This window comes from Hemitrygon akajei, chromosome 3, assembly GCF_048418815.1.
Source record: "Hemitrygon akajei chromosome 3, sHemAka1.3, whole genome shotgun sequence".
Classification (NCBI taxonomy): domain Eukaryota; kingdom Metazoa; phylum Chordata; class Chondrichthyes; order Myliobatiformes; family Dasyatidae; genus Hemitrygon; species Hemitrygon akajei.
This window is the reverse complement of record NC_133126.1, coordinates 198,108,346-198,136,300: the sequence shown is the minus strand read 5'-3', so window position 1 is coordinate 198,136,300 and position 27,955 is coordinate 198,108,346. Positions and strand designations below refer to the sequence as shown.

Here is a 27,955-nt window from a genome sequence, read left to right as displayed (position 1 = left end):
TCAATTCAGTTTCAATCTTTATTTAGAATCAATATCCAAATACAAAACACTATTAGTCTTTTTAATTTCCTTTAGGTTTCAGACAGAACAAAACTGAACAACAATGTACAAAAAAATATCCAACTACAGTTAAATTGTCAAAAACGTTGGCACAATCTGTTAAAAAAACACTGTTAATTCTCACCAAAATGTTAAAAACTGTACAAAATACACAATTATATACAATTGTTAGTTTTGTGGTTAGAATTTCTACAGCTTTTAGTCTCTGCGGCTGTGATCTGCCCGTGTTAGATTGGTGGGACTGGTGATCAGGAGAGAGTGAAATGCCTCCATAAAGGAAGTAGTGAGCCATCTCCACTCCTCCCAGAGCTGGACATCGGTGGGGGGAATTGCAGAGATGGGGAAAATGTCTCATTACATGTGTCATCGCAGATACCAAGGAGGAGAAACCAGGCAGGGTGAGTCAGGATGTGGAGACTACTTACCGATGCTCCTCACCAGCTCTCAACAATTTATTCGCTCCGGCAGCAATCCAGCTGATTAGTGATGCCTCTGGTTCAATGGACAGCATTCTTGCCACTCAGTGCAAAGGTTGGGAGTTCGAGCCCCAGTCCAGACATGAACACAGAGAGGCTGGATGTAGGGAGTGCCCTTAACAAGAGGACAGGAAATTCACAAAGGCAAAGAGCAAGGAAGTCCTCTCCTATGGTATCTGACTGCACTCAAAATGGCTTCCTGATCATAAATAACTCTACTGTAGAATACTGAGCGGGTTCCACAAGTGCTCGGGGACATTGAGGCAGTAGAGCAGACATTCCACTCGGAAAATCCTCTGGCAGCGATGGCATTTAGCAAACATTAATGGAGTTCTCACCAACACTGTGGTGAGAACCATCCCCTGAATACAGAAATGATCAGCTTTGGCAGTGTACCCAAGCAGGATCCTTAACAACACTGATATCTCTAGCCCCAACTCCAGAGATATGACTTTACAAAGTAGCCTTAACCATTAGTAAAATTAATTAGTTAAAATCAATATTTATGGGGACATACTTCAACACTAAACATCAGGAAATATCATTTCTTCTCTCACTTACTTACAACACCCATTTATTAATGAAAATGTGAAAATCATACCGGGAAGCCATTCCCAGAGTGACTTTGCTCTGGGACACCGTTCCCACGCCGATGCCGTGCCGGGATGCCAGAGGGAATCCACAGACTCAGGGAAGGATGTACAAACTCCTTACAGATGACGCCAGAATTTAACTCCAAACTCCAACGCTACCGTGGCACGTATTCCCTGTGGGTTTCCTCTGGGTGCTCCAGTTTCCTCCCACATTCCAAAGACTTAGGTTAATTGATCACATGGGTGTAATTAGGCAGTGCAGGCTCATTGGGCCTGGGAGGGCCCAACTGCATCTCTAATGACACAACCCTGCTGTCAAATGATCTCCTCTTCACTGACATTCATTAGTCTATAAAATTAAGAGAGACACAGGTAGGGTAGACGGTTTCTGTCCAGAATCAGAACAACTGATACTAGAAGGCACATATTAAAGGTGAGAGCAGGGGAAAGTTGAAGGGAGATTTGCAAGACACATTTTGTTTTAAGAGTGGAACTTATTGGTGTGGAAGCAGATGCGACAGCGGCATTCCAGAGGCTTTTAGACAGGGTAGGATGGGAGATGAGGCTATGTGCAGTCAGGGGGGATTAGTCCAAGTTGGCATCATCTCAATCATCACAGTGGGCCGAATGGCCTGCTCTGTGCTGTTCCATGTTCTATTTGTACACCCAACATTGGTTTTCAGGAAACCTTTGAAACATCCTTTGTTAATCTTTTTAAGAAGGATTAGTGTTAGAATTTAATTACACACAATTACCCAGTGAATGCACCATTCAAAGAGGTAATAAAAGCAAGAATGAAGACTCTGTATGCAATTATGGGACCCGGCGCCACATAATACCAGAAAAGGATTCTTCCTGCAGACATTATATTAACAAGGGTTGGACATTAAATTCTGGCATCACCACTAGTGTCCACATCCTGGGAAGTGATGCACATGGACAAAGAGTGAAGGAGCAGTGTCTTGGAGGACATGGGGACAAGATAGGTGGGAGAACCAAGAGCGTCTAGGAGGCAGGGAATCTGCAGAAAGACTTGGACATGTTAGGAGAGTGGACAAAGAAGTGGCAGATGGATTACTACAATCAGTGGCCACCATATTAGGCACCTTCTGTACCTGAACCATTCTTCTCTGACCTCTCTCATTAACAATGTGTTTTTGCCCAGAGAACTCCTACTTGCTGGATATTTTTTTTTGTTTTCTTTTTTTTCAAACTCTGGATACTGCTGTACAAGAAAATTCCAGGAGATCAGCAGTTTCTGAGATACTCAAACCACCCCATCTGGCACCAACAATCATTCCACAGCCAAAGTCAGTTAGTTCACATTTCTTCCCCATTCTAATGTTTGGTCTGAACAACAACTGAACCTCTTGACCATGTCTGCATACGTTCATGTTTTGATTGCTGCCATGCAATGAGCTGATTAGGTATTTGCATTAACAAACTGGTGTGCCTAATAAAGTGGCCACTGACTGCAGTTTGGTAGGAAGAATAAATGTGTAGACTATTTTCTAAAAGGGGAGAACATTCATCAACAGGAGCTTCAAAGGGAGTTGGGAGTTTTAGATCAAGATTTTTGTAATATTAATTTACAGGTTGAGTCAGTAGTGAGGAAGGCAGATTCAGTCATTTCAAACCAAGCATGCACTGTTGAGAGGTATAAGCCCTTGGCCAGACAGCATTTGCCATTCTGTGAACAAATGTGGGCCCCGTATTTTTTAAGGAAAGATGTGCTGGCCCTGGAGAGGGTCCAGAGGAGGTACATGAGAATGATTCCCGGAATGAAAGGCTTAACATAGGACAAGTGCTTTATGTCTCTGGGCCTGCACTCAATGGGATTTAAAAGAATGGGTGTGGGACGGATTTCACGGAATACTGAAGGGCCTGGACTGAGTGGACAGGGAGAGGATGTTTTCTGTCGTGAGAGAATCACAGACCTGAAGGCACAGGCTCAGAATAAAGGCATGTCCCTTAAGAACAGTGATAAAGACTGATTTCTTTAACCAGAGGATGGTGAATTTGTGGAATTTGTTGTCAGGAAGGGCAGTGAAAACCAAGGCATTAGATATTTATGGATATTAATTAAATTAAATACATTGGATAAGGCAGAGACTGATGAATTTGTGGTTGGTAAGCATGGGTTAAGGGTTGCAGGAAGAAGGCAGGAGAACGGGGTTAAAAATATTTTTCAGTGGTAGAGCAGACTCAATGGGCTGAATGGCCTAATTCTGCCTCTATATCTTATCTTATGTTCTTCAGGATGAACTCATGAATATCCAGAGATAAAAGGTTGTAGATATTTTAGAGAAGATGCAGAAAAATCTTATGAGGATGACCCAGAAAGTAGTGTTCAGAAACATCTGACCAAGCTGGGGCACTTTTCTGTTGAAAGGAAGTGTCTCCTTCAAACAAGGTGGGATTTTGATCGGGGCCTGGACAGAGCAGACATGGAGAGGATGGACATTTCCACCAAGTAGTGTGAACGTAGAAATCACTGACATGGGAATATTCAGGGTAGGAAAGAGATGAATTTAAATGGAATAGGACTCCACAATCCTCAAAAGCAGTGGCGTGGTAGAGTTGTGGTTCGTGTAATTGACCCGGGATCACTTCCCACCACTGTATGTTAGAATTCTCCCCGTGACGGCATGAGTTTCTTCCCTCAATCCATACCTTACAGGCTGGTAGGGTAATTGGTCGCATGGGAGCAAATGTGCGGAGCAGGCTCCAAGTTATTACCCTCCAATTCCCCACAGTTTCTACTTGTTAGGGGCAATTTCCAGTCGGTTATTAACCTAGCAGTCTGCATATCTTGGGGAAGTGGGAGGAGACCGGGAAGGCCTGCACAGTCACCGGGAGATGGCACAAACGCCACACAGGTCAGGCACAAGGAAAGGTTCAGGTTCAAACCCAGTTCCACTGGGCTGCGTCTCTGTGCTGCCCCTCAAATTCCGAGTAAACCATCCCAGCACATTGTCACCAGTCTCAGCAATCCACAGTACTGCACATGGAAATAACCCACACTATTGGGACCCAGGTCAGTTTTTAAGAGAATCCAGTCACCATTTAACGTCAGGTTGCATCTGCTGCAGATTATAGATCTGCAGGTTGTGGTACAGTCTTGATCATCGTGGTCAGGGTGAGCCTGTGCCACCTTTCCCTTGATGCTGGTTGACCTCTTCTTCCCAGCGAGAGGTCTCACCCGCCATGGTGGGAGGTTCGCCCCAGACGGTCGCTCTGCACAAGACAGCCGCTTCACTCAAGTTGCGCTCTGCAATGGCCGTGAGATATCCTGCGACGCTCCGCCTCATTCGCTCTGTGGAGTAATTCGCTCTCAGTGGACGAGAGAGAAAGACGAGAGTGGCCACGTCTCGCCACTTCAGAGGTTTACACTGCCCCGCTGCTAGCTAATCCTCCAAGGCACAACTGAGAGTGAAGCTGTGGGTTCCTTTCTCTACCAAAGGCCTGGTTAGGACCAAGAAAAGTCAGCCAATAGGATCACAGAGAACAGCAAAATGCTTCAGCTGCTTCACGGCATTTGATCTACTTCCTGAGGGACATGGGGTGCAGGAAGTCTCCAACTAACATGGGGCAAACAACACACTATCTTAAGTTTGCAGTCAACATCAACAAACACAAAACACTAGAGGAACTCAGTAGGTCTGGCAGCATCTATGGAGACGAATAAAAGAGTCGATGATATGGGCCGGGCCCTTCATCAGGAGTCAATACTTCAGGTTTGAGTCCAAAGGAAGCTGCAGGTTCAGTTATCCACGCAAATTCCTCCAGTCTGCTTCGAGGCGGACTGGTTTGTGAAGTCAGGGGGCATCGTCCCGCAGGTTTACCATGTAGAGTGTGAGCTTAGTGTTCAGTCCCTCTGGCTGGGCACCCAGGTAAACCTCCAGCCTCCTCCCCCGTCCCTCTGCACAAAGGCCTGGCCTTGGCAGAAGCTATGCGTTTTGACGTTGCGGTGAGGGCTAAGGGAGGTGGAGAAGGCCACGCACGTTTTATTGGGGTAAGGTGGCACCCCGGACGGAGGCGGTAAGGAGTAGGGTGAGGCGGAGACCAGCCCAGCACTGCAGCAAGACTCCAGCTGGCAAGAAGGGGTGTGAACATCCATCAAGGCGGCAGTGTCTTGACCCTGAGCGGTGATTTCCGCGCAGTAGTCAGCCTCCCTGCTGTAATCAGGGCACACCTCACTGACAATGGCACTGTAGTTAGCTGTGGAACTCTCGTCGATGGTGTTGGCATCTTTTAATCCCAGAGTCTTCAATACCCAAGTGTCGACGCAAGGAACACAGTGCTCCTCTTGGCCAGGGTACGAGCCTCCTCGGTCTGTGAGAGCCGAGTCTCTCCGTCCCCTCTTGGAGAAGTAGGTGGGGTCTGTCAAGTAAATGTCAGCTTCCTCCTGTTCCTCAAACAAACGCTTCTTAACTTTAAAGATCCCTCTTTTCTTCTGCCCATTTTGCGTCAACAATTTCTGTAAAAAAGGCCAAAGATCATATGATTAAGATAAAGATTAGCTTTAATTGTCACATCTGCATCGAAGTGTGCACAGAAACGCATTGTTCGCGTCAAGGAGTTCAAGGATGTGCTGGGGGCTGCCCGTAAGTGTCGCCATGTTCCCCACGGCATGTAACCAACTCACTAACCCTAACCCATACGTCTTCATAATGTGGGAGGAAACCAGAGCACCCAGAGCAAACCCACACAGTCATGGGGAGAACGTACAAACTTTTTACAGACACTGCTATCAGCTGAACCCTGATCACAATTGCTGGCGTGATAAAGCATTGCACTAACCACTGCTCTTTGGTGCCTTCCTAGATAGAGTTACACAGTAGGGAAGCAGGCCCTTTGGCCCATCTCCTCCATGCTGGCCCAGACTACCATCTAAGCTGTTTGGCCCATGTTTCCCTAGACCTTTCATATCCAGGTTCAAGTTCAAGGTTATTGTCCTCTTACTGTCATTGAGTCATGGTCTACAGTAGAGAAATAGCCCTTCGGCCCATCTAATCTGTACCAAACCATGAATCTGCCTAGTCCCATTGACTGGCCCTCAGACCACAGCCCTCCATGCTTCTCTCATCCATGTACCTATCCAAATTTCTGTTAAATGTTGAAATCAACCCCACATCCACTACTTGTGCTAGCAGCTTATTCCATACCTCACTACCCTCTGAGTGAATATTTCCCTCATTTTCCCTCTTTTCCCTCTTAACCCATGACCTCTAGTTCTAGTCTCACCCAACCTCAGTGGAAAAAGCCTGCTTGCATTTACCCTATCTATACCCCTCATCCTTTTGAATACCTCGATCAAATCTCCCCTCAATCTTCTACCTTCTAGGGAATCGAGTTCTAACCTATTCAGCCTTTCCCTATAACTCAGGTCTCTGCACTCTTTCAGTCTTATTTACATCTTTCCTGTAGGTAGGTGACCAAAACTGCTCCAAATTAAGGCTCACCACTGTCTTATACAACGTCAGTATAACATCCCAGTACTTCGATTTATGAAGGCTGATGGGTGCAAAGCTTTCTTTACAACCCTGCCTACCTGTGATGCTACTTTCAAGGGATTATGGATCTGTATTCCCCGATCCCTTTGTTCCCAGTTCCCTACCATTCACCGTGAAAGAGCTACCCTGGCAATCCTATTGAAGAGCAACACATCGCACTTGTCTGCATTAAATTCCATCTGCCATTCTTCAGCCCATTTTTCTAGATCCCACTGCGAGCTTTGATAGCCTTCCTCACTGTCCACTACACCCCCAATCTTGGTGTCATCACAAATTTTCTGATCTAGTTTACCACATTATCATCCAGATCGTTGATACAACTGTACATATACACAATCAAATAAAACACCATTTCTCCTGACCACGGTGCACCACAACACTTATATCACACACAGCACATAAAAATTACCATAAATAAGTTGATAAAATATAATTTAGAATGCATTTAGTGCCTAGTAGAGGTAAACAGTAAACAGAACAACAAACAGCTCGTTGTCCTGGTGATGAGACCTCGGTGGGGGCAAACTACTCATTAGTCCCACAGTGTGAAGGGAGAATCTGTTTCCCAGTCTGGCAGTCCTGGTCCTGATGCTCTTGTACCTTCTTCCTGATGGTAGTGGGTCAAAAGGATTGTGGGATGGGTGGTAGGGGTCCTCGACAATGTTTCAGGGACTTTACAATGCTCCCAATAAATGCCACAAATATGGGGGGAGAGAGACCCCGGTGATCATCTTGGTAGTAACTTTCGGAGTACCTGTTCAGTGTTGTTATTATTTGTACCTCAGCCACTTGGTGGCACCTCGTCCTAAATAATCACCACACACCCAGAGTTAAGAAGTTGCCCTTCAGGTCCTCTTTTAAGTCTCTCCCACCTCACCTTAAATCTGATTTTACAGAGGTGCCACATTACCTCATGGCTCTTGATCCCTCTCGTGCTTGATTCCCCATCCTCAGCACATTCACCCTTTCTGTGTCCCTCATGACTTTACCCCTCTATACAGTAACTCCAGTTTCCTATGCTCCAAGGAATGAAGTCCTAATCTGTTCAACCTCTCCCCGTAATTCAAGCACTCAAATTCTGACAATATCTTCAAATCTTCTTAGTACATCTTCCAGGTAGGGTCAAAAAAAACCAACACTTTTCTCAATTTTGTCCAATGGGTAAAATAATTGTCTGCATTTCTCAAGCAAACTCTGTCATGGGAGGCCCCAAGCCCATCTGCAAAAGAGGAAGGGTTGGGCATGAGGCCAGCAACCTCATTCTGTAAAAACCCAGAGCTACAGAAACATCAACAGAAGCTCCAAAGACCTCACCCCTGGGAGATGGAGGATCTTCATCTAGGGGAGGTGGGGGGGGGGAAGAAGAAGAAGAATAGTTTCTCTAGCTCCTTTCATGATAGAAGAGTACAGCAGAGTACAGCCCCTCCAGACCATGATGTTAGGTGTACCTTGCCTACAGCAAGCAGTTACAGTGGAGCAGTGCATAGTGCTGATGTCTCATAATCTAACAGTATGGGTTTCCTACTGACTGTGTGGAGTTTGTACGTTCTCCTGCTCGATATCAACCTCCTCCTTGATCAATATATCCCTTCCCTCCTACACATCCCAGAACCCTCCATTGCTCTTACATCCATTTGCCTTTCTAAGAGTCTCTGAAATGTCCCTGTTGTATCAGCCTCTACCACGTGTCTCCCAGGAACCTACCACTCTCTGTGGAAAAAAAATTACAAGGATGTTTTCTTTAGGACGTAGAAGATTGAGAGGAGATTTGATAGAGGCACAGTATACAAAAGTATGAGGGGTATAGATGGAGTAAATGCAAGCAAACTTTCTCCACTGAGGTTGGGTGGGACTACATCCAGAGGTCATGGGTTGAGGGTGAAAAGTAAGAAGTTTGTGAGGGTTGTGAGAGTGTGGAGTGAGCTGCCAGCACAAGTGGCGGACGCGAGCTCGATTTCAACATTTAAGAGAGGTTTGGATAGGTACGTGGATAGTGTGGGTACGGAGGGCTGTGGTCCCGGTGTAAGTCAATGGCAGTAGGCTGTTTAAATTATTTTAGCATGGACTAGATGGGCCAAAGTGCCCATTTTTAAGCTGTACTTCTCTATGACCCCACGACTCTAAAAAGGTGTTGGCTGTCCACGCTATCTATGCCTCTCATAATCATATACACCTGTATTAAGTCTTTTCTCATCCTCCGTCACCCCAAAGAGAAAAGCTGGCTCAACCTTTCCTCACAAGACATTCTCTAATCCTGGCAGCACAGAGACAAATCTCCTCTGCACCATCTCTAAAACTTCTACCAGAATAGAAAGCTATACTCCTGAGTTCTATAGAGCTGCAACATCATTTCACAGCTCTTGAACTCAATCCACTGACTAAAGAAGGCCAGCACACCATATGCCTTCTTAACTACCCTATTAACTTGAGGGCAACCAGAGGGACCCATGGACATGGACCCGAAGATGTCTCTGTTCCTTCACTTTTGATAAAAATCCCGTCGTTAACCTTGTACTCTGCCTTAAAGTTCAACCTTCAGTGCTGCCTGGATTGAATTCCATCTGCCACTTCCCTGCCTAGCTCTGCATCCTTTCGATATTCTGTGGTCACAAGGGAAACAGGCAAATACAACAGACAGGAGGAAACCATGCTGCGAGACAGTAGCTCTGCTCACTGCCCCAATGGGTCTCTGTAACTGCTGGCTGTAGGCACAGTACATTCAAAATGGAGGTGCATTCCAACATTCCAGCACACACAGAACATTCCAGCACAGTACAGGCCCTTCAGTCCATGATGCTGTGCTGACCTTTCAACCTGTTCTGACATCAATCCCCAATTTAACCCTAGCCTAATCACAGGCCAATTTACAATGACCAATTAGCTTACTAACCGGTACATCTTCAGACTGTAGGAGGAAACTGGAGCACCTGGAGAAACCCACTTGTCCCAGGAAGGACATACTGAGGACGTCAGAAATGAACTCTGAACTCTGATGCCCCAAGCTGTAATAGTGTCTAACCACAATGCTACTGCATCCATATGCCCTTCTAAGAGTGTTTTTTAGTGCCCCTAGGGAATCTGCCTCTGCCAGGGCGTTCCAGGCAACCGTCACTCTCTGTGTAAAAAAAAACCCTACCTCTGACATACCCTTTATAATTTCCTCCAATCATATTAAAATTTTGCCCCCTCACATTATCACCTTGTGAATGAGTACAGGCATTTTCCAAAATGGACTCCAGTGGGAGGCTGACCATAACTGAAGTGTTTTTGCAACATGCTTTGCTACAAGGAGGACCTGAGGTCGTGTGGCAGGTTCTGCTGGACACATACCCTCGCCTTGTCTTCGAGGGATTTCACATAAGTGGAGTTCAGGTATTCCCTCAACTTGCTGTTTTCTTCGTGGAGCCGGGCAAGTTCTTCCTCCTTTTGCTCAAGTGTCTCCTGGAGCTACGGAAATAATGAAGGAAGACCATTGTTTCAGACAAGTCACTCTTTGGAACATAACCTCTCCAGAATTCTGGGCCTTAACAAGAAACTAAAAGTGGCTGGTCCAGGGATATTGACCTTGGAAAGACTTCCAGCAACAACCACAATAATTGCTTCTGACATCCAAACCATGTCTGAAACATTTGGCATGATTCCAGCTGCTGGAAGCTTTCCATCAGATTGTTGATAGCTTTTACTAGACCTCAGAATAAACACTAAGGTTGTTCATTAAGCGGTGATGGTTAATTCGAGGAAGTAAATTGGTAAATTGGCTAATTATTGTCACATGCAGCGAAGTTACAGTGAAAAACTATTTTGTATGTCATCCATATAGATTATTTCATCACATCAGTGCATTGAGGTAATACAAGGGAAAGTAATATCAAAATGTAGAATAAACTGTTACAGTTACAGTGAAAGTGCAGAATCGTTTCTGCTGACAGGAGAAGAGGCAAAAGCAGGTCACTTCAGTCAGATGGGGTTCGTCAGCCGTGGTTGGCAACTCATCCAGGACGAGGAAAGCTCTGATCTCAAACCACCTCTGTCTTGCAGCTATATCCACTCATGCGGAGGGCTTTGGGAGTAAACTCTGAGGAAAAATCTGCAGCTGAAGTCCCTAAGGCAGTCCTACGTTGAGTTCAATGCGGATAGGCAGCTACTGTGGTGCCCCTGGTGTCAAACTGTATTGGTCTCTGCCATTTCTTTGGCTTCACCAGCTGAGTAGAGAGGGGGAGCCTGCTAAATGGGCAACAGCTTGCTCTCCATATTGTACTGGCCTGGCTTGCAGAGCTAGGACGTAATATCCATGGTCCACTCCAATGGAGGCTTTGAATGTAGAGCAGCTGTTTACTAGGCTGAGGGAGTCACTCACTGAAGAACAACGATCTAAACTGATTGGCATTGAGAGCTACAAGTCAGCCATGATGGAATGGCAGAGCAGACTCATTGGGCCACATGGCCTAATTCTGCTCTATGTTTCATGGTGCTGTGGTCTTACTGAATCAGGGGGGAACGTGGGTCATTTTTATTTTTATACAGCAGTTGTGATGTGAGATACTCCACATGATTCACTAGGAACTTTCAAACTGGAGGCTGATGCTTGAAATTCAAAATATACTGCAGATGTTGGAAATCTAAAATAAAGATAGAACCTGAAGGAAAGGCTCAGCAGGTAAGGCATCATCTGTGGGAAGGAAATCAGAGTTAATCAGAACTGCAGGTCAGAGGACCTTTGGTGATAAGCCCTCAACCTGAACTGTTCCTCCTCCTATGAAACATGATACTTTGCTTGGAAAAATCAAAGTCGGGTTTACTGTCATCTGCACAAGTCCAGGCGTGCACAGATGCAATGAAAAACTCACTTGTAGCGACACCGCAGGCACAGAGCATCACAGACACAACATTCACAAGAAAAACACAAATTAAACATAATTATATCTAATTTTTACAAGAAAGAACACAATTAGAACAAAAAGAAACTCCCCTTTGGTGCAAAGTGGTCATAGTATTGCTAAAACACATACCTCCATACTCAAGGAGAGTTCCTATCCCACTGTTGTAAGACTATTGAACAGTCCCCTAGTACAATAAGATGGACTCTTGACCTCATATCACGTTGTGATCTTGCACTTTATCGCATGCCTTTTGCCATAACTCCAGCACTTTATTCTGCATTCTGTTATTGTTTTCCTTTGTACTACCTCAATGCACAGTTGTAATGAAATGACCTGTGTGGAAGGTATGCCAGACAAGTTCTCTATGTGACAATAATATTCCAATGTACTAATTTAAACCCAGGATATTTTGCAGATGTTGGAAATCTGAAGGAACACTCACAAAATGCTGGTCAGGCAGCCACTATGGACAGGAATAAATAATCACATTTTGAGCTGAGGCCCTTCATCAGGACTAGAAAGGAAGGGGGAAGAAACCAGAATAAGAGGATGGGGGGGGGGAGAGAGGGAAGGAGGACAACCTGACAGATGAGACCCTGGGGAGGGGGAAAGGTGGGAGGGGTGAAGTGGGAAGCTGGGAGTTGATAGCAGAAAGAAATAAAGGGCTGAAGAAGAAACTAATAAGAGAGGACTATGGACCATGTGAGAAAGGGAAAGAGGATTGGCACCAGAGGGGTATGATAAGCAGGTAAGGAAAAGAGAAGGGATAAGAGGAGATGCAGAATGGGAATGCAAAAAGAGGGAAGAAATTACCAGAAGTTAGAGAAATCAATGTTTGTGCCCTCAGCTTGGAAGCTACTCAGGCAGAATATGAGGATAAATCCAGTTTAAACCACTGAGCAGAGTGGAGATAGAAATGAGATGAATCAAGCTGGCTTCTAAATGCTGGTACATTAGGACAAATGGAGGAACTGAGAAGATGGAGCAGGATCTGTGTGGTGGAAACACACATTTCCTCTCTCCCCCCCCTCCCACAGTTGCTGCTCAGCCACTGAGTCCTTCCAGCAGATTGTCTGTTGTTCCAGATTCCAGTATCTGCAGTCTCTTATGCCCCCAGGCTCATAACTACCCATCCACCCAGCAAACTGCCTTTCAAGTCCTGACGAAGGTTCTCGGCCGAAACGTCAACAGTGCTTCTCCCTATAGATGCTGCCTGACCTGCTGCGTTCCACCAGCATTTTGTGTGTGTTGCTTGGATTTCCAGCGTCTGCAGATTTCCTCGTGTTTGCCTTTCAAAGAGCACCCTTTCTGGAAAGCGCTATATGGCTATTAAAACCTCACCCCATCTTAAAAGTTTCGTCCATTTGGCAGTTAATATCTGCAAACATTTAGAAGAATGAGGGGGAATCTCATTGAAACCTGTCGAATGTTGAAAGGCCTCAATAGAGTGGATGTGGAGAGGATGTCGCTAATTGTGGAATAGTCTAGGACCAGAGGACACAGCCTCAGAAATGAGGGGCATCCATTTAGAACAGAGATGAGAAGAAATTTCTTTAGCCAGAGAAATTCATTGCCACAGGTGGGTGTAGAGGCCAGGTCATTGGGTGCATTTAAGGCAGAGGTTGATAGATTCTTCATTGCTGAGGACATGAAGGGATACGGGGAGAAGGCATGAGATTGGGGCTGAGAGGGAAATGGATCAGCCATGATGAAATGGCATAGCAGATTTGATGGGCCAAATGGCCTGATTCTGCTCCTATATCTTCGGATCTTAGACTCCCCAGCCCCTTCTATCTATTACCCCGTCACTGCACCATAAACATTTTAAACCACTTTTTACATTGCTGTTTACAGAGTAAATACATTCTGGTATCTATGTATTTATGCACATTTTATTCCATATCCATACTTTAATCTCTAACTTATTTTACATAATTCTTTATTTTCTTATGATTGTTAAATGTTGTTTTTTGTTGCATATTGCACCCCGGCCAACTCACCATAGCAAATTCCTAAGCTATAAATGTACATAGTGAATAACATTCATACTTGACCTTAAAGGCTCAAGTATAGTTTTCTCCTCATATAAATTGCCCAGGTACTTGTAATTTTTGTTGGTGGGGTCTCTACCAAAGGCACGCTTTCCTTCGGCTAGTCTGCAGGTCACCCTTGGGCAAGGTGTAGCACCTGCTTAGCACCACCCCACCGCCTCCCGGAGCAGGGTCACGTGAAGCCATGGGACCAGGTAGTGGATGGTCGTATGAGCAGCTGGTGAATATCACAAGCCCTGGTTATGTGACCACTGATACCAGGCAGACAATCTCTGAAGAGTATTGATGATGGCTGGAGTCACCCGTCTTGTAAGGGCACTGCCCAGAAGGCAGCAATGGCAAAGTACTTCTGTAGAAAAATTTGTCGAGAACAATCATGGTCAAGACCATGATTGCCCATGTCATATGACATGACACATAATGAATTAACTTGTAATTTAGCCTAATTTCTACAGCTGTTACCACAGTCGGGAGCAGAAGATTTTATTGATCGATGTTGTTAAACTTTTGACTCACAGATGCCATTAATGTATGAGGAGCATTTGATATCTCTGGTCATGTACTCAATGAAGTAGGATGAAAGGAGGTTTCAATGAATCCTACCAGACAGTGGAAGGCCTGGATAGAGTGGATGAGGAGAGGATTCTTCCATTAATGAGGGAGTCTAGGATCTGAGGGCACAGCCTCAGAATAAAGGGATATCCCTTTAAAACTGAGATGAGGAGGAACTTGAAATATTGTTTTCAGTTCTGGTTGCTTCATTATAGGAAGGATGTGGAAGTTTTCAAGAGGGTGCAAAGGAGATTTACCAGGATGCTGCCTGGATTAGACAGCATATCTTATGAGAATAAGAGCGATCTAGTGCTTTTCTCTTTGGAGAGAAGGAGGATGACATGTGACTTGACTGAGGTGTACAAGATGATAAGAGGCATAGATCGAATAGCCAACCAGTAAACCTTTTCCATGGTGGAAATGGCTAATATGAGGGGGCATAATTTTAAGGTGTTTGGAGGAGAGTGGTGGATGCTTGGAACTTGCTGCCAGGAGTGGTTGTAGAGGCAGATACATTAAGGATGTTTAAGATATAGGCACAGGGATGAAAAATAAATGAAGGGCTACGTAGGAGGGAAAGGGTTAGATTTGGTATTGGAGCAGGTTAAATGTTGGCACAATATTGTGGGCCAAAAGGCTTGTACTGTACTGTCCAGTTCTATGTTAACTTCATTAACCAGAGGATGTTGAATCTGTGGAGGCCAAGTTATTGGATGTATTTAAGACAGAGATTGATAGGTTCTTGATTGATTAAAGGGGTTAAGGTGGCAGAATGCGGTTTAAAAAAAATCACCTATGATGAATATTGAACTTGAGATGATGGCCCAAATGACCAATTCTGGTCCCATGTCTTATTGTCTTGGAATGAAATAAAGTCACACAGGCCACACGATCTGTATTCAACACATAGTTGCAGTCAAACCAACAGGACCCTGCAGGACAACTTTTCTTGCATCACATTACCTGTTTGTTTTTATGGAGCTGAGATGATAGATGGGCTGTCCATCTGAGATCATCCTGGGCAGAGGTGTCAAAGATAGAGAAGTACTCTGGAGAGAAATAGAAGCTGATTAGTGGACAAAACCAAACACTAAATAATGCAAACAATACCCTCTCACTGTCTGGGCAACACATACAGAATGCTGGAGGAACTCAGAAGACAGGCAGCATCCATGGAAAGGAGTGAAGAGTCAACGTTTCGGACCGAGGTCCTTCATCAGGACTCCTGCCGAGTTCCTCCAGCGTTTCGTCTGTGTTGCTTGGATTTCCAGTACCTGCAGATTTTCTCATGTTTCTCCTCTCACTGTCCAGAGTTTTACTCCAGATCAAATAGGACCATCAAAAATCTCTATTAAATGTAACAATCTGAACTCACTGCCAGCACAATCACAAATCAACATACTCTCAGTATTTTAGGAACAGCTTCTTCCCCTCTGCCATCAGATTTCCAAATGGATAATGACCTGGGAACACTACCTCACTACTTTTGCTCTCTTTTGCACTACATTTAATTTTATTTTATATATATATATACATATATACATACACACACACAAACACATGTATATACAGTACATATATACACATACATAGACACATTTATTTCTTATTGTAATTTATAGTTTTTTCTAATTATGTGTTGCAATGTACTGCTGCTGTAAAACTATAAAACTACAAATTTCACAACATATTCCAGTGATATTAAACCTGATTTTGACTCTGAAATTCCCCGCCCCAGACATTCCCTATTCTCCCTTCCCACTGGGCAAAAGCCGAAAAGAGCGAACCACCAGGCTCAAGGACCACTTCTACACCGTTGTTACCAGACTTCTGTACAGTTCCCCAGTTTTGTAAGATGGCCTGTTGGCCTCACAATCTATCTCACTATGACCTTGCACCTTATTGTCTACCTGCACCGCACTCTGTAACTGTAACACTTTATTCAGCAATCCGTTACTGTTTTATTTTGTTCTACCGCAATACACTGTTACCTCCATTAATGGTTTCTAAGACAAGCTTTTCTACTGTACCTCACTACATGTGACAGTAATAAATCAATTTATGAGGAACTATTACCTCAGAGTTCCAGACCAGATTCAACCCTGGCCTCCTGCGATGTCATTGTACAACACTAAAACAGGCCATTAGGCCTACCACTTCTATGCTAACCTTTTTGCCCAACTACACTAATTTGGGTGGCAGAGAGGAGATACATCTCTACCAAAGGAGGTGTAAGGGGCTCCTTCCATCCACTAACCTGCAGGTCACCCTTGGGCAAGGTGGCACACCTGCTTAGCCCCCTGATCAGGGTCACGTGAAGCCATGGGAGCAGGTGGTGGATGGTCGTATGAGCAGCCAGTGCATATCACCAGTCCCCGGTTATGCGACCACTGATGCCAGGCAGACAGTCTCTGAAGAGTATTGATAATGGCTGGGGGGTCACCCGTCTTGTAAAGACACTGCCCAGAAGAAGGTAATGGCAAACCACTTCTGTCGAAAAATTTGCCAAGAACAATCATGGTCATGGATTGACCATGTCATATAACACAGCACATAATGATGATGATGATGATGACACTAATTATATTGGATGCATCGAGTCAATGTCTGCTACAACTTGCCTATTCAAGGGGTACTTGTCCCAGTAAACAATCCCAGTTTAGATAAATCACCAATGATACAGGTTAAATAAATCCACCCTCAGGGTGGAGGAGCAACACCAGGGTGGAGGTCTGGGTACCCTCCAACCTGATGGAATAAACTTTGATTTCTCCTTCAAGTGAACAAATTTCCACCCCCCCCCCCCATTCCCCACTCTGACTTTTCACTTCGTCTCAACCGCCTCTCATTTCCCCTTGGCTCCCCTCCTCCTTCCCTTTCTCCTGTGGTCCACTCTCCTCTCCTAGTAGATTCTTTCTTCTGCAGCTGTCGACCTTTCCCACTCACCTGGCTTCCTTTATCTTCTTCCGGCTGGCCACATCCTCCCCCTCCCAACTTTTTATTCAGGCATTGTCCCCCTCCCTTCTCAGTCCTGAAGAAGGGTCTCAGCCCGAAACATTGACCATTCACTTTTTTCCATAGGTGCTGCCTGACCTGCTAAGTTACTCCAGCAGTGAGTGTGTGTGTGTGTGTGTGTGTGTGTGTGTGGCTTTAAATTTCCAGCCTCTGCGGACTTCCTTGTGATTTTGTTTTTAAATAAATCATTATCAGTAAGCTCAGAAGTAAATAAGCCATTATTATCACAAAGTTCCAGACCAAATAAAGATCTCAGATCATAGATACAAGCATTAATAATTATCAATGCTGCATCTCAGTCTACATAAACCAACAAAAACATGGATTCAATGTTAGATACCTGTTCTGCATAATTAGATCTATTCCTTGTAAACTATCCCAGATCACAACTCCACCATGGATGGTCCCAAGCTGGCTGTGAAAGGAGGAGGGTTGGGAAGGGGCTAGCAGCCTCATCCATAAAAACCCAGAGCTAGAAAAATGTCAACAAAAGCCCCAAACACTTCAATCCTGGGAAAGGAAGACTCTTTGAAGATGATTTACACTTGGGAAAGACTTGCCCAGGATAGAGGACTCTGGTGACCTATGTCCAATCGGGGTGATGGGCTTAGGTAAGTAATTAGGTAATTTGATCAGTGCTGATCATTATTTAGACAACCACCGGGTCTCAGTTTAGATTATCTGATCAATAGCATCTAATCTACTTTGTATTTTAACTTCTGTGAATCTGTGGAATTCATTGCCACAGATTACTGTGGAGGCCAGGTCATTGGGTGTGTTGATGTAGATGTTGATACGTAAGAATATCAAAGGTTAAGGGGAGAAGGCAGGCTATTGCGATTGAGGGGGGAAATAAATCAGATATCATGGAATGGCGAAGCAGACTCAATGGGCCGAATGGCCTAATTCTTCTCCTATGTCTTATGGTCTTATTTCTCCTAAAGAATGAGGGGACTTGTGGGAAGTTTGCCTTGCACAAATTAGTAAGTAAATATTTGGTACACAGAGAGCAATCCCATTCCTGGAGCAGTCCCCATAGCGAATCCTAGCCAACTTCTGCTCCAATCCCAGAAATAAAACTCTTGTGTGTACATGGCACCATGTTCATCCCTCAGCCAATATGATAACTGCACTATCCCACCTATGGTAACGTGGTGATAACCAGCTTTTTTTTGTTAAATGTTAATTGAGTTAATAGAGGGCACAGCAACTTGGGAGACAGACAGAAGAACTTATAGAGATGCAAAGATAAACGTCAGATTTAGTTGTCACATGTACACTGAAACATCCAGTGAAAGGTTTTGTTTGTGTCGATGACCAGCACAGTCCGAGGATACGCTGGAGGCAGCCTGCAAGTGTCGCCATGTTTCAGGCACCAATATAGCATTTACTAACCCTAACCCAAACCTGCAGGTCTCTGGAAAGTGGGAGGCGCCCGTAGGAAATCCACGCGGTCACGAGAGAACACAGAAACTCCTTACGTGCAGCAGCAGGAACTGAATCCCATTTGGTGATCAGTAACACTGCAAAGCATTACATTATCTGCCACCCTACCATACATAGATGTGTGATGCACACAAACTTTTTCCCCTGGGTTGAGGAGTAAAGAAATAGATGGCATGGGTTTAATGTGAGCGGGAGATATTTATTAGGAACTCGGGGACTAATCTTTTACAAAAAGGTTGTATTTAAGTGGAATAAGCTGTCAGAAGAAGTGGTTGAGGCAGCCACAATAACAGCATTTAAAAGACCTTCTCTTGTTGAAGGGCCTCAGCCTGAACCATCTTAATCCTCTTCAAAGATGCTGCCTGACTTAGAGACAGAGAAAACTACTGCCCAGAAACAGGCCCTTTGGCCCATCTAGTCTGTGTCAAGCCATTTTAACTGCCGAGTCCCATCAATCTACACCAGGACCATAGCTATCCATATCTCTCCCATCCGTGTACCTATGCAAACTTCTCTTAAATGCTGAAATTGAAATCACATCTACCACTTGCACTGGCAGCTCGCTCCACACTCTCAGCACCCTCTGAGTGAAGAAGTTTCCTCTCATGGTCCCCTTAAACATTTCACCTTTCACCCTTAACCTACGACCTCTAGTTGTAGTCTCACTCAAGGTCAGTGGAAAAAGCTTGCTTGCATTCACCCTATGTAAACCAACATAATTTTGTATATCTCCATCAAATCTCCCCTCAGTCTTCCACATTCCAGAGAGTAAAGCTCTAACCTATTGGACCTTTTGTTATAACTCAGGTCCTCCAGATTTACCGAATTCCTCCATATTTTGTGTGCATTGCTGTGAATTTCCAATATCTGCAGAATCTTTTGTTTTTGGCATTTAAAAGGAATAGTTGTACATAGGAATGTTTTATAGAGATATGGCAAACGGCAAATGGGACTAGCTCAGATGGGCACTTTGGTCAGCATTGAAGCAATGGGCTGAAGGGCCTGTTTCTGTACTGTGCTACTGAGTGAAAATGTTGGACACACACACACACACACACACACACACACTGTAACTGCCTCAAATCTAGGCAAACACTGCGACCTGTCTAGAGAAATCAATATCATCAGTGGATGAATACAGAACTAGATAAATAACAGCATAGAATACAGAAGCAGAATTAGGCCATTCGGCCCATTGGGTATTCACTGCCACTGAATTGTAGCTGATTTATTTTTTTAACCCCCATTTTCCCACATTCTCCCTGTGGATATCTTCAAAAGGCGATGCCTCAAAAAGCTGGCATCCATCATTAAGGACCCTCGCGGCCAGGATATCCCTCTTCGCTTTGCTACTATGAAGGAAGAGGTACAAAAGCCTGAAGACACACATTCACCATTTCAGGAACAGCTTCTTCCCTCCACCATCAGATTTCTAAATGGACAACAAATCCGTGTACACTCCCTCGCTACTTTTATCTTGTTTTGCTCTCTTTTTGCACTACTTATTTAATTTTATATATTTTCTAGTTCATGATTCTCCAACCCTGAAAACATGAGTACATTCACTAGATCTGTGCCCCTTAATTTTAACACCTCTATAAAGTCACCCCTCAGTCTTGTACGCTCCAAGCAAAATAGACCCAATCTGCTCAAGCCTTCTCCTTAACTCAGTCCCAGCACCACCCTCGTAAATCTCCTCTGCACACTTTCCAGTTTAATGACATCCTTCCTGTAGGAGGGTGACCAAATCTGAACACAATTTTGAAAATGTAGTCTCACCAACATCTTGTACAACTGCAACATAATGCTACAGATTCTATACTTACTGTCCTGACTGATGAATGCCAGCGTGCGAAAGCTACTCGTCACCAACATGCCTACCTGTGACCCACTCTCAGAGAACTATGTACTTCAAGATTATTTAAAGTCATTTCCTATATGCAAGTGTAAATGAGATAGTAAAGGAGAACAAAATAATTGGTACTCTGGATCCAATGCAGCACAAAGAAAACACAATAAGATAAAGAACACAATAATTATAAAACAATGAATATAAATACATAAGATAGCTTCCAGAAGACTGGAAAATTGCAAATGTCACTGCACTCTTCAAGCAGGGAGAGAGGCTGAAGAAAGGAAATTATAGGCCAGTTAGTCTGATATCAGTGGTTGGGAAGATGTTGGAGCCATTGAAATTCCTTGGAGATGTTGGAATTCTTTGAAATAACATGCAGGATAGCCAAAGGAGAATCAGTTGATATTGTGTACTTGGATTTTCAGAAGGCCTTTGACAAAGTACCACACCAGGCTGCTGAACTAGCTATGAACCCATGGTATTACAGGAAAAATTCTAGCATGGATAAAGCGGTGGCTGATTGGCAGGAGGCAAAGAGTGGGAATAAAGGAAGCCTTTCCAGTTGGCTGCTAGTGACTAGTGGTGTTTCACAGTGGTCTTTGTCGGAACCATAAGACCATATGATATAGGAGCAGAATTAGGCCATTCAGCTCATTGAGCCTGTTCCGTCATTCCATCATTGCTGATCCCAGATCCCATATCTCACCAAATCCTTTGATGCCCTGATCAATCAAGAAATCGATGGTGAGAGTGTGGATTGATCAAGAACCAAGCAACATCCCTCTTAAATATACCCACGGACTTGGCCTCCACCACGGTCTATGGCAGAGCATTCCACAGATTCACTACACTCTGGCTAAAAGAAGATTCCTCCTTACCTCTTTTCTAAAAAGTCGCCCTTCAATTATAAGGCCATGCCATCTAGCTAAGGTAAAATCTTACCTGATGACCTGTTGGAATTCTTTGAGGAGATTACAAGGAGGATAGATAAAGGGAATGCAGTGGATGGTGTATATTTGGACTTTTAGAATGCCTTTGAAAAGGTGCCACACATAAGGCTACTTACCAAGTTAAGAATGGTATTACAGGAAAGTTACCAGCATGGTTAGAGCATTGGCTGATTGGTAGGAGGCAGTGAGTGGGAATAAAAGGATCCTTTTCTGATTGGCTGCCAGTGACTAATGGTGTTCACAGAGATCACTGTTGGGACCGCTTCTTTTTATGCTGTATATCAATGATTTTGATGATGGAATAGATAACTTTGTTGCCAAGTTTGCAGATGATACGAAGAATGGTGGAGGGGCAGGTAGAGTTGAGGAAACAGGTAGGATGCAGAAGAACTTAGACAGATTAGGAGAATGGGCAAGAAAGTGGCAAGTGAAGTAGAATGTTGAAAAATGCACGGTCATGCACTTTGGTAGTAGAAATAAATGTGAAGACTATTTTCTAAATGGGGAGAAAATCAAAAAATCTGAGATGCGAAGGGACTTGGAAGTCCTTGTGCAGAACAATCTAGAGTCTGTGGTGAGGAAGGCAAATGCAATGTTAGCATTCATTTCAAGAGGTCTAGAGTACAAGGCCAGGGATGTGACGCTGAGGCTTTATGAGGCACTGGTGAGGCCTCACCTAGATTACTGTGAACAGTTTTGGGCTCCTCATCCAAGAAAAGATGTGCTGGCATTGGAGAGGGTTCAGGGAAGGTTCACAAGGATGATTCTGAGAATGAAATGGTTATCATACGAGGAACGTTTGATAACTCTGGGTCTGTACTCACTGGAATTTAGATGGCTGAGAAGGGATCTCATTGGATCCTTTTGAATATTAAAGACCTAGACAGAGTAGATGTGGAAAGGATGTTTCCCATGGTGGGGGAGTCTAGGACAAGAGGGCACAGCCTCAGGATTCATTTAAAACAGAGATGAGGAGAAATTCCTTTAGCTAAAGAGTGGTGAATTTATGGAATTTGTTACCACAGGCAGTTGTGGAAGCCAGGTCATTGGGTGTATTTTAGGCAGAACTAGATAGCTTCTTGATTGGACATGACATCAAAGGTTGCAGGGAGTGTGGTTGAGGGGGGGGGGGGGGGGAGAAAAGGATCAGCTACGATTGAATGGCAGAACAGACTGGATGGGCCAAATGGCCCAATTCTTCTCTATTGGTCTTATAGTTCTGGATAACCCTCACCATAGGAAACATATTCTCCAATTCTTTTTACGTTTTATGTCAATGATAAAATTAATGGCTCTGTTGCAAAGTTTCCAGACAATATGAAGATGGGTGGAGGGTGGCTAGTTTTGAGGAAATAGTGAGGCTACAGAAGGACCTAGACAAGTAGGAGAATGGGCAAAGAAGTGACAGATGGAATACAGTGTCGGGAAGTGTATGGTAATACACTTTGGTAGAAGAAATGAAAGGGCTGACTATTTTCTGAATGGAGAGAAAACACAAAAGAGAACAGAGATGCAAAGGTATTTGGGAGTCCTTGCGCAGGATTCCCTATAAGTAAATTTGCAGGTTGAGTCTGTGGTGAGGAAGGCAGATGCACTGTTAGCATTAATTACAAGAGGACTGGAATATAAAAGCAAGGATGTAATGTTGAGACTTCATAAAGCACTGGTGAGGCCTCACTTGGAGTATTGTGAGCAGTTTTGGGCCCGTTATCTTAGAAAGGATGTGCTGAAACTGGAGAGGGTTCAAAGGAGGTTCACGACAATGACTCCAGGATTAAACGGCTTGTCATATGAAGAATTTATGATGACTCTGGGCCTGTATTCACTGGTACGTAGAAGAATGAGAGGTGACTTAATGAATTGAAACCTATCAAAAAAGTGAAAGGCTTTGATAGAGTGGATGTGGAGAGGACGTTCCCTATGGTGGGATAGTCTAAGACTGCAGGACACAGCCTCAGAGTAGAGGGGTGTCCTTTTAGAACAGAAATGATGAGGAATTTCTTTATCCAGAGAGTGGTGAATCTATGGAATTCATTGCCACAGGCAGCTGTGGAAGCCAAGTCTTTATGTGTATTTAAGGCAGAGGTTGAAAGACTCTTGACTGGTCGGGCATGAGGGGATATGGGGAGAAGGTAGGAGATTAGGGCAGAGAGAAAATTGGATCAGCCATGATGAAATGGCGGAGCAGACTCGATGGCCAAATTGCCTAATTCAGCTCCAATATCTTATGGCCTTACATACTTGGATTGATTGTGTCCATAAAGTGACGCTAGGCACAGGAGTGCCTGTACATAAGGTGGCTCCGACAGGAAATTATACACAGTAGTGGTGGTTGGGGGTGTGGAGAGGTGGGTTAGTGATCGGCCTCACTGCTTGGGAAAGTAACTGTTTTTGAGATTGGTGGTACTGGCGCGGATGCTTGCTATCCCGCCTCTCTCATGGACAAACAATCCATGGGTAGAATGGGTGAGATCCTTCATGATGTCGCCGGCCTCTTGCGACACTTTTCTGTATGCATGTTCTTGATGGCGGGTAGGTGTACCTGCTACATGTACACCGAAACAGACAGTGGCATGCGTCGTTTTGTGTCAACAACCAACACAGTCCGAGGTGTACGCAGAGGAGGAGCCCCTCAGTACCGACCGACATGCTTCCGACCGCGCTTGCTAACCTTAACCCGTACGTCTTTGGGGTGTGGGAAGAAACCCACGGGGAGAACGCACAAACTGCTTACAGACAGCGGAATGGAACCCCGTGAGAGGGTCGCTGAGATCTGTACCGCGCCGAGGACGGTGGAGCTTCAGCCCCGGTCGCGGGTGCCAGCTCCCCTGCCTTTCTCCGCGGTCCGAGCCAATTGCAGCGGCTGTAAATCAGCGGGCACTCGAGGTGCTCCACGCGTCTCACGCCAGGGGGGCCACTGCACGGTTAATGTTTAACCGGGGTTATTTATGGAGTCTCTCAAGCGAAACGATCCAAAGGTCGAAGTAACAGGGTGTGCAAAGAAATTAATTTAAGAAAAAAAAAATCTCAGGCAGGGATCAGGGTTTTAAACCCGAGGTGGGAGTAGCGGCCGTGGTTCTGCGGTGAGAGGTAGGGTGAACGCACCGAGGGTGCGCGCCGCCAGGGGTCTGTGCAGCGGCCCCGGTTCGCCTTGCCCTCGCCGGCTCGCAGCTCCCACCCCTGCGCAGCGCGGGTCTTACCTCGCGGCGGAGCTTCTTGCTGGCTGCCTGTGCTGTTGTCCCGGATACAGCCCGGCCATTGGGAGTACCAGGTTTCCATGGAAATGTCAACAGAGGCTGACGTCGAGAGCGAGGAAGAGCACTCATAGCTGTGGTCTCCTACAAAGGACTGGTCCTGGCAGGAGAGGACTGTGTTCTGTGGAGGGAAAGAGAGGGAGGAAAGGGGGCAGAGAGATGGGGTAAGAGGATTGGCGAGTGAGAGCAAGAAGGAGGACGACGGAGGGAAAGGGAGAGCGGGTTGAGTGAGAGAAAGTGTGACAGAGGAGAGAGAGAGAGGGGAGGGGAAGAGAGTTGACGAGGAGAGAAAAAGGAGAGGCAGGGCGAACGGGATGGAGTGAGAAACGGGAGGGGATGGGCGGGAGAGAGGGGGAAGGGTGGCAGGGGTGAGAGAGGGATAGAGATTAGAATGGCAAAGCGAGGGGAGAGGAGCGAAGGCGAAAGGGGGGAATAGAGGGGAAAAAAGAGGGGACCGGGAGCAGGGAAGTGGAGGGAGTGGGAGTGTGGGAAAGGGGTGGTTTAAAAGAAGGAAGTGGAGAGTGAGAGAAGTTTTTTTTTACACACGCGCACACACACACACACAATATAAAGGCTAATGAGCGAAGTTGTACAGAGACGGCGACGTGTTTTCGCGGGTTGGACCCTCGCCATTGCCACGTCTGGCGTGTGAGCGCCGCTCTCTCTTTCTCTGTCCCTGGATTGTGGCCGTTTGTTGGAGACTCCCTAACACGCCTCCAGCTCTTGAGCCTGTGATAATTCCAGCGCGGGTTCCCAGTTCCCCACACTTTGGGATCGTGGGATCCCGGGAGGAAATTGTTTGCCCACAACGCACCCACCTACCGGGAAGCGACAGATCACAGACCCTAACACCAATCCCCCCTCCCCCTTCCTCCTGCTCCTGGTGCACTTTTCAAGATCCAGAACTCTATTCTCAGCTTTACAAGTTGGTGTACGCAATTCCTGCGACCAGCAAGCGCTTGCAAAAACTATATAGGGGTGGGTAAAAAAAACACAGCCTGGTGGCGAGGAGAGTTGGGTACCGAAGAAGGGAACCTCAAAACGGCAAGAAAGAGGGAGGGGCAGCGAAGAGAATAGACACCAAGCCGACGGGAGCGGGAGGGGACGGGCACGGGGAGGCGGGGAGAGGAGGAGGGGAAACAAAGCCAGAAGAGTGTAGAGGCATCAGAGCAGGAGGAAAGGAGGAGGAGAGAGGGCCGAATAGAGAAAGGGGGAGAGGCAGGAGCTGTGGAAATAGACTTGTGGAAGATGAAAAGGACAGAACGGAGGTGGAACCGAGCGGGAAGAGAAGGGGGGGGGGGGGACAGAAAAGGTCGAGGGAAAAGAGGAAAAAGGGGTCGAAGGAGGATAGGGAGGTCGACTGAACGATGAAAGTAGGGAGGGGGTTGAGAGAGAAGAGGAAGGGAGGAGAGGAGGGAGAGAGAAGAGGAAGGGAGGAGAGGAGGGAGAGAGAAGAGGAAGGGAGGAGAGGAGGGAGAGAGAAGAGGGAGGAGAGGAGGGAGAGAGAAGAGGGAGGAGAGGAGGGAGAGAGAAGAGGGAGGAGAGGAGGGAGAGAGAAGAGGGAGGAGAGGAGGGAGAGAGAAGAGGGAGGAGAGGAGGGAGAGAGAAGAGGGAGGAGAGGAGGGAGAGAGGAGAGGGAGAGGAGGGAGAGAGGAGAGGGAGAGGAAGGAGAGGGGGAGGAGGGAGAGAGGAGAGGGGGAGGAGGGGGGAGGAGTGGGGGAGGAGGGGGGAGGGGGAGGAGAGGAGAGGGGGATGGAAGAGAGGAGGGTGGGAGGGAGGAGAGAAAGAGGGGTCGAGTGAGGCGAGAAAGGGGTTCGAAAGGATAAAGGGGCAGAGAGAGGGGGAGCGGAAAAGAGAGCCAGGCCCTGGTAATTCAATGAAATACAATCCCATTTACTCGAGCGTTAGTTTCGAGGTTTCTTCACGCATTGGATGAAATGAGTCGTACTCTCGCCCACACACTATAAACAAAGCTATCACAACAATCAGATTATAGTGGAGGAAATATTGTATTCTGAGTGCAGAATCCACGAACCGCGCAGCAAACACCCCCTGTCACGGCACGAAGTGGTAACAAGTTTGGGAAACATGTTAAGGTTTTGGATTTGCCTCGGCTGCAGTTTTTCAGAGGGGCTCTTCATTCGGGGCTTGACACCGGGTTCTCCGTCCAGTCCAACTCATCTGGTCCCGCACGAGCGCAGTTTCGGCGCACACTCCTGTAAGATCGCGCTGACGGGCTTTGTCAGCTTTCCGAAGCTGAAGCTGAGAAGCTTCAGTGGCACATGGGGAAAGCTGCAGAGCAAGTGGCCTTGAACAGTACACTTGACTCGATCCATCACCGGGGACCTGATGCTTCTCTGGGCAAAAGGATTCCCCAAACCAAAGTGCAGTCTCCACACCTCGAGTTTCGTCAAAAGGGCGCAACTAAGCGCAGAGGGAGCGCCAGACAGGCTTGTGCCTTGCTTTGCGAGTGGACTCTGTGTGTGTGCTGTGGAATGAGGAGACTGCTGCTCACACAACTCTGCAGTGCTCCAAGCTGCGAGTTTCTCTCCTCACAGCGTCCCTCGCGGGGTAAGAGACTTCCATTGGCCTGACTGTGATGAGCACAGATTTCATTTAGCTGCTTGGGAAAGGAGCTGTGGGGGGGGGGGGGGGCGCAGAGAATCGGCATTCGCGAGGAAGAAACAGAAAAGCCTTCTCTGCGACTCTGAGAACAGCTTTTTTTACAACTTGCTGCGAGTTTGACTCGCGAATCCAGGTGCACCACTGCACTGCAAGATCTCAAAAACTATCCACTGATGTTGCATCTTTTTTTAAAAAAATGTAGATATTATTAAAAAGAGCCCCTCCCTCTACCTTGGTCACCATTTCAAATTCACTTACCATCCTGAAGAGTACAGTGAGAGGTCAGTACAGGCAGTCAGTCACAGAGACGGGCGCACACGTTCGGTTTTAAACTCCTACAGCCCTTTAAACCGACCTCGGAGTGTGGCCCCAGGGTGGTGCTGAGTTTCTAATCTAAACCAGTGACGCCTCCCGGAGCAGCTCGACGAGCGATCTGATTTGGTGCAAAAAGCTGTCAGCTTCGTGACGTGCAATGGGCAGCAAACCTCCTGGAATAAAAGTCAAGGAAAGCAAAGCAGAAAAAGAAAGCCTTCAGTTTGTCGGGGGAGCCGCCGTTCCTCTGAGTGTCACTGCTCCCTTTATCTCCATTGCACTGCACAGCGAACTCCCGAGGATACAAGAGTGGGACACCAAAAGATAACCTTCAGCGCAGACTGTTGTGGTTTAGACTGTACCGGGGTGC

At 45.9% G+C, this 27,955-nt stretch overlaps 1 protein-coding gene across 1 annotated transcript; it reads right to left on the bottom strand.

Annotated features, from left to right (window-relative positions):
* On the bottom strand, positions 1 to 27,628 carry gmnc (geminin coiled-coil domain containing). Its single transcript, XM_073041680.1, has 5 exons — positions 27,532 to 27,628; positions 24,595 to 24,769; positions 15,092 to 15,177; positions 9,976 to 10,092; positions 1 to 5,609 (listed from the first exon to the last, which is right to left on the bottom strand). Exons 1-5 carry the CDS (start codon positions 27,532 to 27,534, stop codon positions 4,998 to 5,000), a joined length of 993 nt encoding a protein of 330 aa, XP_072897781.1. The 5' UTR covers positions 27,535 to 27,628; the 3' UTR covers positions 1 to 4,997.
* Between the last annotated feature and the right edge of the window lie 327 nt (positions 27,629 to 27,955).